This window comes from Calidris pugnax, unplaced genomic scaffold (genome assembly GCF_001431845.1).
Source record: "Calidris pugnax isolate Ruff unplaced genomic scaffold, ASM143184v1 scaffold39, whole genome shotgun sequence".
In the NCBI taxonomy this organism is placed as follows: domain Eukaryota; kingdom Metazoa; phylum Chordata; class Aves; order Charadriiformes; family Scolopacidae; genus Calidris; species Calidris pugnax.
In genome coordinates this window covers 9,625,146-9,637,177 of record NW_015090828.1, presented here as the reverse complement: position 1 = coordinate 9,637,177, position 12,032 = coordinate 9,625,146, and the positions used below count along the sequence as shown (strand labels likewise).

At 55.1% G+C, this 12,032-nt stretch overlaps 1 protein-coding gene across 1 annotated transcript in view; it reads left to right on the top strand.

Annotated features, from left to right (window-relative positions):
• The window catches only part of ADAMTS14 (ADAM metallopeptidase with thrombospondin type 1 motif 14), a gene marked incomplete at its 3' end in the record, with an annotated part of 71,765 nt that extends 59,737 nt beyond the window's left edge, over positions 1-12,028 (top strand). Inside the window, 14 exon segments of the mRNA XM_014940356.1 lie at positions 87-219; positions 351-464; positions 1,802-1,950; positions 2,797-2,972; positions 3,755-3,888; positions 4,104-4,227; positions 4,371-4,451; positions 5,281-5,444; positions 6,091-6,256; positions 8,012-8,144; positions 8,815-9,022; positions 9,762-9,888; positions 10,330-10,434; positions 11,721-12,028. Coding sequence (XP_014795842.1) covers positions 87-219; positions 351-464; positions 1,802-1,950; positions 2,797-2,972; positions 3,755-3,888; positions 4,104-4,227; positions 4,371-4,451; positions 5,281-5,444; positions 6,091-6,256; positions 8,012-8,144; positions 8,815-9,022; positions 9,762-9,888; positions 10,330-10,434; positions 11,721-12,028 — 2,122 coding nt within the window.
• Positions 12,029-12,032: the final 4 nt, after the last annotated feature.

The window sequence follows — 12,032 nt, the reverse complement described above, 5'->3', positions numbered from 1 at the left end:
TCTGAATTTGGGGGGGGGGCGGGGGTGGGGGGGGGGGGTGAAGGTGGGAAATCCTCCACACCTGACTCTGCTCTGCATCTCTGCAGCTCCTACGACTGCCTCCTGGACGACCCCTTCGAGCACCAGTGGCCCACCTTACCCGAGCTGCCGGGCATTAACTACTCCATGGACGAGCAGTGCCGCTTCGACTTCGGCGTGGGCTACAAGACGTGCACGGCGGTGAGTAGGGAGCCAATGCGGGTTGCATGCCTGGATTGCCCCCCTTCCCCAGGACCCCCCCGCCAGCCCATGTGGGGACGAGGAGGGACCTCCCCGCTGCTGTCCCAGCCCAGCTCCTCTGTGCTCCCCAGTTCCGCACCTTCGACCCCTGCAAGCAGCTGTGGTGCAGCCACCCGGACAACCCTTACTTCTGCAAGACCAAGAAGGGGCCACCCTTGGATGGGACCGAGTGCTCTCCAGGCAAGGTAGGAGCTGGTCCTGCCTCATCCTCCCTTGGGAGGGGATGGGGACATCTTCAGGGGCAGCAGGCAGCGCGTCCCCCGTTTTTAGCTGGTGTTTACTCCTTGTTTTCCCCAGTTTGTCCTGGGATGAGGGCTTTGGTCTTCTTCTGGTCCATCTGCTTCTGCCGCGAAGCAGGACTCGTTTTGTCACCTGGCAAAAGAGTGATGATGTCATTCCACGTCCAACCTCATGATGGTTTTTTACTTTGAGCTCTCTTAGCTTGCTCGTTAGGACAGTATGAAAGGGTGGATATGTTGGAAATGCTGCCTGGTTGTGTAGTTTTTGGGTGATTCTTTGCTGGAGAACAGCTGGACATGAAGTATCCGGCAACTTTTGATAAGTTCCTGTATAAATCCCAGCAGTCTCACTGAAGATGCAGCCTCCTTGAGTGCCAGTTTGCCAAAAGCTTCCAAAATGAGGGTTTTTTTGAATCATGTACAGACATGTTACGTGTCACGCTGGCACGTGGCTCCAGGGGACTACAACATCTGGACTGGGAAGTCCTTCCTTCAGGTCCATAGTGGGTTTTTCCCCAGGGCTGGAGTTAAACCCCATGTCTGGATGCCCATGGGGTGATGCTGCAGCATCACATACATTGTGTGTACGCCTGGGAAGAAGTGTGGAGCTCTGGATATCACCTACAAAAGTGTCCAGCAGCTTCTTGCTGTGCTCCTTGCAAAAGGTTTTGGTTCAACCCCCCCTGCTCCAGTGGGGAGACGTCCCCAGGGCTGATCCAGTCCTGGACCCAGGCGTAATCCAGTGCTTGTTGGACTGGAGAGACAAAACCAGTCCAGGAGCTCAACAATAAAGTAAAAAAGAAAGAAAATCAAAGGGGTTTGTTTTGCAGAGGAATCCTTGCGTGCCCCAGGCTTGTGCCTTCAGCAGCTTCTTGCAGGAGTTTTTGAGTGGGTTTATGCAGCTGCAGAGCTGAAGTGTGGATGTGTTGGGAGCCTGCCCTGCTTATCCCTTCTTCTCTGCTGGCTTTTTCTGCCCTGGCTGTGGAGCTGTGCCGGGCTCTTGACAGCAAAGCTGTGGGCTGCCTGTGTTCCTGGGTGAGATGTGACATGAGGCAGCTTAATGGTCCCCAGTCCAGCCTGAAGGGCTGTTGCATTCACCGAGGACCACCCCTGGTCCTCCTGCTGATGGGAGGGACATGCCTGATGGCACCTTCCTCCCGTGCTTTGCAAACTGCCAGCCGTCTTTGTAGGGCTGTGGGTGTTGGAGGAGCTCTCTTTGCTGGTGCTGAGTGCCTCGGAAGGGGCAGGCATGGAGCTCACCCCTACTTTCTCCTCCCTTCCAGTGGTGCTTCAAGGGTCACTGCATCTGGAAGATGTCGGAGCAGCCCTACAGCCAGGACGGCAGCTGGAGCTCCTGGTCGAAGTTTGGCTCCTGCTCCAGGACCTGTGGGGGAGGCGTGCGCTCTCGCAGCCGGAGCTGTGACAACCCCCCGTAAGTTTGGCCTCCACCTCCCTCCTTTGAGCAGGGGTAAAGCTGGAAGTGGCCGAGGTCCAGGGGTTCCTCGCTCTTCCCCTGGTGCACTCAGTTGGCAGGGATGGGGACATCTGCTCCTGCCTGGGCTGTGCCGTACATATGAGGTCTCCAGGGAGACCTTATAGCTGCCTTCCAGTATCTGAAAGGGGTCTACAAGAAAGCTGGAAAGGGAACGTAGAAAGTTCCAATCAAATATGAGAAAAAGCTTTTTTATGGTGAGGGTGATGGAGCCCCGGAACAGGCTGCCCAGGGGGTCGTGGAGTCCCCTTCTCTGGACATCTTCAAGACCCTCCTGGATGCAGTCCTGAGTACTGTGCTTTAGGTGTGCCTGCTTTAGCAGGGGAGTTGGCCCAGATGATCTCTAGAGGTCCCTTCCAACTCTGACAAGGCCGTGATTCTGTGACTTTTTACAAGGGCATGTAGTGACAGGGTGGGGAGTAATGGCTTCAGACTGGAAGAGGGGAGGTTTAGATTAGATCTCAGGAAGAAATTTTTCACTCTGAGGGTGGTGAGAGCCTGGCCCAGGTTGCCCAGAGAAGCTGTGGCTGCCCCATCCCTGGAGGGGTTCAAGGCCAGGCTGGATGGGGCTTGGAGCAACCTGGGCTGGTGGGAGGTGTCCCTGCCCAGGGCAGGGGGGTTGGAACTGGATGGTCTTTAACTTAGACTTTAGATGGTCTTTAGATGGTCTTAGACTTAGACTTTAACTCTTAGACTGGATGGTCTATGGTTTGGGTGCTGACCCATGTTGTGTTTGAGCAGCATGTCCTCCTGATGCTCTTTTAACCCACCTGCTTGATTTTCCAGCCCGGCGTATGGTGGGCGCCACTGCCCAGGAGCCACCTACGAGTACCAAGTGTGCAACGCCGAGGAGTGCCCGGGGCCCTACCAGGATTTCCGTGCCCAGCAGTGCTCCAAGCGCAACTCCTACTACACCCACCAGAACAGCAAGCACTCCTGGCTTCCCTACGAGCATCACGACGGTGAGCGGCAGCGGGTCCTAGTAGCCAAATTGCCTTCTTTCCCCAAGGGGATCAAGCGCATGGTGGCCATCACCACGGGGTGGGGACTGTGCCAGCTGCACAGAGTTTGGGTTGTGAAAAGCTCCTGAGCTGGAAACTAAAGTTCAATAAGCCAGCGTTAAACAGCCAAGTCCTTAAAAGCAGTCTCTTGTGCTTGCCCTCAGAGAAATCCAGACGTTGGCTCTGGTTCCTGCTGTCTTGAAGAGCAGCAGAGGTGGGCTGAGATGATCAGCCCGTCTTGAAACCTCTCCCCACTTCCCCTGTGTTAGTAAGAGTGGACCCCCCTCATGCTGGTAGCCAGGGATAAATCCATTTGTGCTACTCTAAAAGTTTTATCTGTGTGCTTTGGCATGCAGAGGACTTGTTGTCCTTGGAGGTGGTGGGATGACCGTGTTTGCCTGCTCGCTCCTGGAGCGGGGAGCGTGTGGCTCTGGGCTGGGCCTGGGGCCAGGTTCTCCTGCCTGGCTTGGTGTTCCTCATGCATTCCAGTGTCACGTAACGCGTCCACTCTGGTGGCCTTCTCTTCATTTCCTGAGTGTGCTGGGCAAAAGTGCAGGCTCTTGAGCATCAGATGGAACCGGTGGGATAAGGCACATGAATAGCCTGGGCTTTGGAAATCTGGCTGAGCTCCGGGGTACAAGCTGAGATGGGTTTCTGTTTTCGATCACCCACCCTAATGTGTTTCTGCAAACCTTTCCCTCCCCGCCCCCTTTTTTTCCTCTTTACTTTTTATTTTGCCCCAGATGCTCAGAAGTGTGAGCTGATCTGCCGGTCTGAGGGAACGGGGGACGTGGTGTTCATGAACCAGGTGGTTCACGATGGTACCCGCTGCAGCTACCGAGACCCCTACAGCATCTGCGTCCGGGGCGAGTGTGTGGTGAGGAGCTAATGGCTGCTGCGTGACCATCCCTGTCCCTTAACCTGTCCAGGAGGGAGCTTGTGCCTCCCCTTGACCCCCTATCCCTTGGGGACGTGTGGCTTGGCCCGAAGACTGACCCTGTGTGCATCAAAGGGCCATGGGGATGGTGGAGCCATGGGGTGGGCTGCAGGAACGTAACCCCATGCTTGTCTTCTCTTCCCCACGGGTGACAGCACGTCGGCTGTGACAAGGAGGTGGGCTCCCTGAAGCAGGATGACAAGTGTGGGGTCTGCGGGGGGGACAACTCCCACTGCCGGACGGTGAAGGGCACGCTGGCCAAGACCCCCAAGCAGCCAGGTGAGCAGGCTTGGGGCGGGTTTGGGAGTGGATTCAGTTCAAGCTCAGCTGGATTCACACGTTGGGGCATGTCCAGGTGGAGCAAACCTGCTCTTCTTTCTCTTCCCTCCATCCTTCCTCCTTCCATCCATCCCTTTCCGCAGGTGTTTTGAAGATGTTTGAGATTCCGGCTGGAGCGAGACACCTTCAGATAGAAGAGATGGAGCCAGCATCCCACAGCATCGGTGAGTATTCTGTAGTTTACCTTTCTCTTCACCCACCACCTCTTTCTCAGCCCTGTTCTGACAATTGCCGTGTGCTGTCTTTTTTTTTCTTCCCCATCTGGAGAAATAAAGCCAAATCTGCAGCTCGCTGAGTGCTCGTGACTGCTCCTCCCCCCAGGAAACTCTGACGTCTTGAGTTTGTCTGGGTTTTGGGGGGAGCAGGTTGGGGAGGAAGCGAGGGGAAGGCTGAGTCTGCTTCCCCCCTCTCCGTGTGTGCACCCCTGGCAGCCTGGGTGACCCCAGGAAGCTGGGGGGGTGTCCAGCACCCACACGAGCATCCTCTGGAGCATCTCCCTTACAAGGAGAGGATGAGGGACTTGGGTCTTTTAAGTCTGGAGAAGAGAAGGCTGAGGGGGGATCTGATCAACACCTATAAATACTTCAAGGGTGGGTGTCAGGAGGATGGGGCCAGTCTTTTTTCAGTGGTGCCCAGGGACAGGACAAGAGGAAATGGGCACAAACTGGAGTATAAGAAGTTCCACCTAAACACGAGGAGGAACTTCTTCACTTTGAGGGTGGCAGAGCCCTGGAAGAGGCTACCCAGAGAGGTGGTGGAGTCTCCTTCTCTGGAGACATTCAAAACCCACCTGGACAAGTTCCTGTGCTCTAGGAGGACCTGCTTTGGCAGGGGGTTGGACTAGATGATCTCCAGAGGTCCCTTCCAACCCCATAGCATTCTGTGATTCAGTCATTCTGTAATTGCCACCCAAAGGGTCTTATTTGGGTCATACCAGTCCTTCAAAGGTAGGACCAGAGGACATGACGTTGAAATCCCCCTTTTCTCCTCCAGCTGTTAAGAATCAAGCCACGGGTAACTTCATCCTCAACGCCAAGGGCAAAGAAGCCAAAAGCCAAGTGTTCATTGAGATGGGCTTGGAGTGGGAATACACCGTTGAACATGGCAAGGAGAGCCTGAAAACCAGCGGTCCCCTGCACGAGGCCATCAGTGTTTTGGTAAGCCTGGCTGATCCACCCTCTGGGGGCATCGGGAATGACTGTCACCCAGAGGTACAGGGTCTGAGATGTGTATAGGAGGAGGTGGAAGGATTTTGGTAGAGAAAGGGCATAGGGTATGGAATGAACTAGCCAAATGGAAGGGGCAATGAGTTGTGTGCAAGAATGGCATAAGGACACATCTCTTGTGTGTTTGCCTTTGAGTCCAACTGTATTTTGCTCTGTGCAGCAACTGCTTATGACTCCGTGCCTCTTTTTAGTTATACTGGTATTTGGGGGAGTTAGGGATTGAGTTCCCTGGGCACCCAGGGAAGGATAGGTGTCCGTCCCCACAGCTGATGCTGGCTTTGGGTATAGACAGAGGAGAGGCCAAGGGCATGCCACCCAATGCTGGAGTTGCGATGTTTGGGCAGTGTTTTTCTCCACAGCTGGAGAGGTATGTTCCTGAAGGGTAGACTCCATGCTCAGAGCCCACCTAATCATGTTGGAGGTAGTAATGGGCTTTGTTTCTCCTACTCTTGTGTGTACTGTTCCATGTGGTCATTGTTCACTTGTTTTTTCTTTGATGGCCTCCTCTTCCCTTCCCTGTCCCATGGTATCATTCTGTCGTCTTCTCCCTCTCTGATTGTCCTTTCTCTGCCTGCAGGTCATCCCTCAGGAGGAGGAGGCGAGGAGCAGCCTGATGTACAGGTACATCATCCACGAAGACCTGCTGCCCATGATCGGAAACAACAACGTCCTGCTTGAGGAGATGGATTCCTACGAGTGGGCCCTCAAGAGCTGGTCTCAGTGCTCCAAGGCGTGTGGAGGAGGTAGCTTTCCCTTTGTAGCAGGCTCCAGCATGGTCTTGGAGGGGTGGTTGGGTATGTGAGGCAGTACATTAGCCCTTTGGGGCTTGGAAACGTGCAGGTGCCATTTGAAATGGTTTCTCCCTGAGATGACACATCGCAAGGCTTTAGACCTAGAGCTGGTACCGCGGGGAGGCCTGGCTTTCTTCTTCACACCCCAACATACCCATGTTCTTTGCACCTCTGTAATTTGGGGCATTTAGCGTGAGTGTTAAAAAACATTATTGCAGAGAAGTTTAGATTAAGTGTTTTAGCCAGATTTCTTATGAAAACAGGCTTATGTGATGGTGTGTACCTACCCTTTTCTATCCGTGTACCTTCTATGATTTTTTAATTCGTTGGCTGTTTTTAACCCCATTTGAGCCAACAGGTGGGGATGTTGTGGATGAGTGTTCCTAAAGCTTGCATGGAGGTAGGTGTGGACTGGCTGTGTTGGAGGGCAGGTAGCACATGTGAGCTCCTGGCAGAGTTATTGCTGGATTTTTCCCTCTTTGAGGAAGCATGTGTGCCCCCATGCTGGCATCAGGGGGCTGCTGCTGAAAACCTTTACCCATTATGGCCAGTGGGATCTAATTTTGAAGGTGACCCTGCTCTGAGCGGGTGCTGGACCAGAGGGTCCAGAGGCCTCCCCTCCAACCTAATCTGACCCTCAAATGGTGGAGAAGACATCATGCCTTTCACCTTGCGGCATCCAGCTTGTGGGTGGAAGATTTTGGGACTTGCAGAGCTGGACGAGGAGCCCTGGCTGGCTCCCTGGACCTTGCTGCCCCAGAGCTCCCAGTAGGGCAGCAGACAGCTCATGGTTAAGGCTGGCTTAGCCCCAGTCTGGTCGGCTCCCAAGCCACCACAGCTTTTTTGGCAGGTTCCAGCACTGCTTTGGCTGGGCTTGCCTTATTTTTTATTTTCCCCATCTGGAGAAATAAAGCCAAATCTGCAGCTCGCTGAGTGCTTGTGGCTGCTCCTCCCCCCAGGAAACTCTGATGTCTTGAGTTTGTCTGGGTTTTGGGGGGAGCAGGTTGGGGGAGGGAGCGAGGAGAAGGCTGAGTCTGCTTCCCCCCTCTCTGTGTGTGCACCCCATGGCAGCCTGGGTGACCCCAGGAAGCTGGGGGTGTGTCCAGCACCCACACGAGCATCCTCTGCAAGCCGGGGTGAAGTGCTGGTTGGGGTCCCACCTGAGTGGTGACATTCCCAGAGCACGTGTCCCAGCGGGGATGGAGCTGGTGAAGGGCCTGGAGAATAAATCATATGAAGAACGATTGAGGGAGCTGGGACTGTTTAGTGTGAGGAAGAGGAGGCTGAGGGGAGACCTCATCACTCTCTACAACTACTTGAAAGGACATTGTAGAGAGGTTGGTGCTGGTCTTTTCTCCCAAGCAATTAGTGATAGAACAAGAGGGAATGGCTTCAAGCTGCAACTGGACATTAGGAAGAAATTCTTCACAGAAAGAGTGGTCAGAGACTGGAATAGGCTGCCCAGGGAGGTGGTTGAGTCACGATCCTTCGATGAGTTTAAGAGTCCTTTAGATGTGGTATTGGGGGATATGGTGTAGGGAGGAACTTTGTAGAGTAGGGTAGATGGTTGGACTCAATGATCCCAAGGGTCTTCTCCAACCGAGATGATTCTATATTCTATGAAGGAGAGGGATGGGGGTTGGGAACTGGTGGGACCCCCGCACCCATTGCCTCTCTGCCCATTCTTTGGCCCACCCCAAACCCCAGGCATTCAATACACCAAGTACGGCTGCCGACGGAAAAGCGACAACCGGATGGTGCACAGGAACTTCTGTGACAACGGCAAGAAGCCCAAACCGATCCGGCGGCGCTGCAACCTCCAGGAGTGCTCCCAGCCAGTGTAAGTCCCCTGCTGGCCACCCCAAGGTAGTCCCATCCCCTACTATCCATGTATCCATGTATATCCTGGGCATGTTGAGTTTGGAGAAGAGAAGGCTGAGGGGAGACCTCCTTGCCCTCTACAACTCCCTGAAAGGAGGGTGTAGAGAGGTGGGGGTTGGCCTCTTCTCCCAAGGGAATAATGACAGGAGCAGAGGAAATGGTCTGAAGTTGGGGCAGGGGTGGTTTAGATTGGATATTGGGAAGAATTATTTGACTGAGAGGGTGGTCAGGCACTGGAAGAGCCTTCCCAGGGAGGTGGTGGAGTCACCATCCCTGGAGGTATTGAAGAAACGTGTAGACATGGCTCTTCAGGGCATGCTCTAGTGCCCGAGATTATTGGTTTGTGGTGGGGTGTTGTGTGTGGGGTTGTGGGTGTGGGGTTTAGTTGGTGGGTGGTGTTTTTGGGTTTGTGGGGGTTTGTTTGTTTGTTTGTTTGTGTTTTTTTGGTTTTTTTTTTTCAATATGGTTGGACTCGATGATCTCGGAGGTCCCTTCCAACCACTAAGATTCTGTGATATACATACCTACGTGGGTATTTGGGGTTGTGTTAGGGGGGCCTAACGCTCCCCCACACCCCACCATGTCCATTAACACCTTCCCCATCTCCATCCCTCTCTTTTTTTTGGCAGCTGGGTGGCGGAGGAGTGGGGTGCCTGCAGCAAGTCCTGCGGCAAGCTGGGGGTGCAGGCGCGGGGGGTGCAGTGCGTGCAGCGCCTGCAGGACGGCACCAACCGTACCCTGCACACCAAGTACTGCCCCGGCCAGCGACCCGAGACCCGCCGGCCCTGCGGCCGCCTGCCCTGCCCCGCACAGTGGAGGACGGGAGCCTGGTCTTAGGTGAGTTGTGGAATGGGGAGGAAAACCCCCCCACCTCGCCCCCTCCCCAATAGGGTCGGGAGGAGGGGGGTATAGGGGCTGGGAGGGCAGTCCGGGTGCTTATAGAGCTGGCTGCTCTCCTAGGGATGTGGGGATAAGGGTACAAGGGTGGGTGATGTTTGTGATGGTCTCACTGGGGGGTTTTGGGGGGGAAATTCAAAATTAGGCAGGGAATAGCATCCCAGTGGAGAGTGGAGGGTTGGGAGGGGGATGCTGGAGAGGGGGAGGGAAAGCCCTTATCAGAAAGCAATACCCACCCAAGGAGTCCTCACCTTATAACCCCTTCTAGTACCTAAAGGGGCTACAGGAAAGATGGGGAGGGACTCTTTATGAGGCGGTGGAGCCACAGGACAAGGGGTGATGGTTTTAAACTGAAAAAGTGAAGATTCAGATTAGATATCAGGTAGAAAGTCTTTACTGTGAGGGTGGTGAGACATTGGCATAGATTGCCCAGAGATGCTGGGGCTGCCCCATCCCTGGAGGGGTTCAAGGCCAGGCTGGATGGGGCTTGGAGCAACCTGGTCTGGTGGAAGGTGTCCCTGCCCATGGCAGGAAGGTTGGAACTGGATGGTCTTTAAGGTCCCTTCCAACTATAAGCATTCTATAATCTGAAAATACTTGCCAATACACCTCCGGGGTGGCTGTTGGGGTGTGCTGGCTCCCATCCCACCCCATCCCACCCCTGTCTCTCTGGGTGCAGTGCTCGGCGACCTGTGGGGAAGGTGTCCAGCAGCGGCAGGTGGTTTGCAAAGGCAGCGAGAGCGGTGGGCGCTGCGAGGGAGACAAACCAGAGGCCGTCCAGGTCTGCCATGTGGCCCTCTGCCCAGGTGAGAGAGGAGGAGGAGGAGGAGGTGGCACTTTGGGGCAGGGGACACGCTGGTGGGAACCAACCCCTTCCCATGCCTCCAGCCCATCTCGGCTGCCGGGCAAAGCAGGTCGCGTTGGATGTCCCTCCTGCTGCTGGCAGAGAAAGGGTTAAACGCTAGCCAAAATGTTGGCCCTGATATTTGCTGTAGATGGCTTTGGGTTTTCTGGCAGTTTGGGGATGCAATGGGCTGAGGGTACCATGGAAATGGACATTCTGGAGTTAATCTCGGGGTTTTTTGGGTGGCTTAAGTGCCGGGCCAACTAAGACCTCCCCAAGGGACCTCGTTTTTAAGGAGATCCCTTCAAACAACCAAAATCCCCCACCAAAACACCCTCCTGAGGTATTTCAAGTGTCCCCAGCCTCCCGTGGCGGCTGGGCATCCGTGGTGTTCTCTCTGCAGGGAAGCTCTCCGGCATCACGGCCAGCACTGGTGACCACAGCACACCCAAAGGCCAGCGGGTGCCCCAGGACGGCCCCAAAAACCCCGTTAGCAAGATCTCCTCCAGTAAGTGTAGCTGCACGGGTAAGGGCGACGCTTCCCGGAATGGCCAAGAAGGCCAATGGCATCCTGGCTTGTGTTAGAAATAGGGTGACCAGCAGAAGCAGGGAGGTGATTGTCCCCCTGTACTCAGCGCTGGGGAGGCCACACCTGGAGTGTTGTGTCCAGTTTTGGGCACCTCAACACAAGAGAGATCTGGAGGTGCTGGAGCGGGTGGAGAGGAGGGCAACGAAGGTGGTGAAGGGCCTGGAGAACAAATTGTATGAAGAACGATTGAGGGAGCTGGGACTGTTTAGTTTGAGGAAGAGGAGGCTGAGGGGAGACCTCATCACTTTCTACAACTACCTGAAAGGACACTGTAGAGAGGTTGGTGCTGGTCTCTTCTCACAGGTAATTAACAACAGAAGGAGAGGGAATGGTTTCAAGCTGCAACTGGACATTAGGAAGAAATTCTTCACAGAAAGAGTGGTCAGAGACTGGAATAGGCTGCCCAGGGAGGTGGTTGAGTCACCATCCTTGGATGAGTTTAAGAGTCGTTTAGATGTGGTGTTGGGGGATATGGTGTAGGGGAGAATCTTGTAGAGTAGGGTAGATGGTCAGACTTGATGATCCCAAGGGTCTTCTCTAACCGAGATGATTCTATGACCCTCCCAATGTCTTCTGCAGGGATAGGTTATTCCCGTGGGAAATGCAGGATGCTGGGAGGGAGGATGCGCATCCAGCAGTGGTTTTGGGGAGGTTTTCCCTTCCCTGCTGCATCCTCCCTGCCGCTACTCGCAGAGCCTGCCGCTGGGTTGCCACCTTGCGGAGGCTGGGATCTACAGGGTCCCTCTGCCTTGGGCTGGCCACCACGGATTTTATGCTGGATTTCCTTTTGTCCTGTGAATTTTTCTCAGCCTCCTGTGCTGGCCCAAGCCAGGAGATGGCTTCTGGCTTTTGCCCCTTGCTCCGGGCAAGGTTGCTTAGGGTGCTTCATACCTGGGGCGAGATGCATCACGGTCTGATTTATGGTGCTGGTTTGGAGCATCCCTTGCTCTCTTGGTTTTTCTCCTCTGCACAGAAACCTCGAGCTCTTCGGCTCTGTTTCCTGACTCCCTCAACCCCCCCACCTCCCTATACAAGCATTGCCAAAAATTGCTACCTTGGGGCAAAGAGCAATAGCAAGTTTGGGCAGCACCCTCCAAGAGGGGACCGCATAGTCCTTTAGGACCATCAGGAAGGTGCAGGGGTGGGGGGACTCTAATGCCACCTTCATCCTTGGTGCTGTCTGACACCGCTCTGTCCCTCTCCAGGGGAGCCATGCCTTGGGGACAAGTCCATCTTCTGCCAGATGGAGGTCCTGGCCCGCTACTGCTCCATCCCCGGCTACAACAAGCTCTGCTGTGAATCCTGTGGCAAGAAAGCCTCCTCCGCCACCGGCTCGCCCCTGCCTGCCACCGGCCCCACCAATCCCCCAGGAACCTCTGCTCCTACCCCTGCTCCACCACTCTCCCCCAGCCCCACTGCCCCTACTGAGGTGGGACGTGGTGGGGACCCCAGCCCAGCTCCTTGGACCAGACCAGCTGCTGGTGGAGGGATGCCCAGCAGCGGTGCTTTCCCCGGGG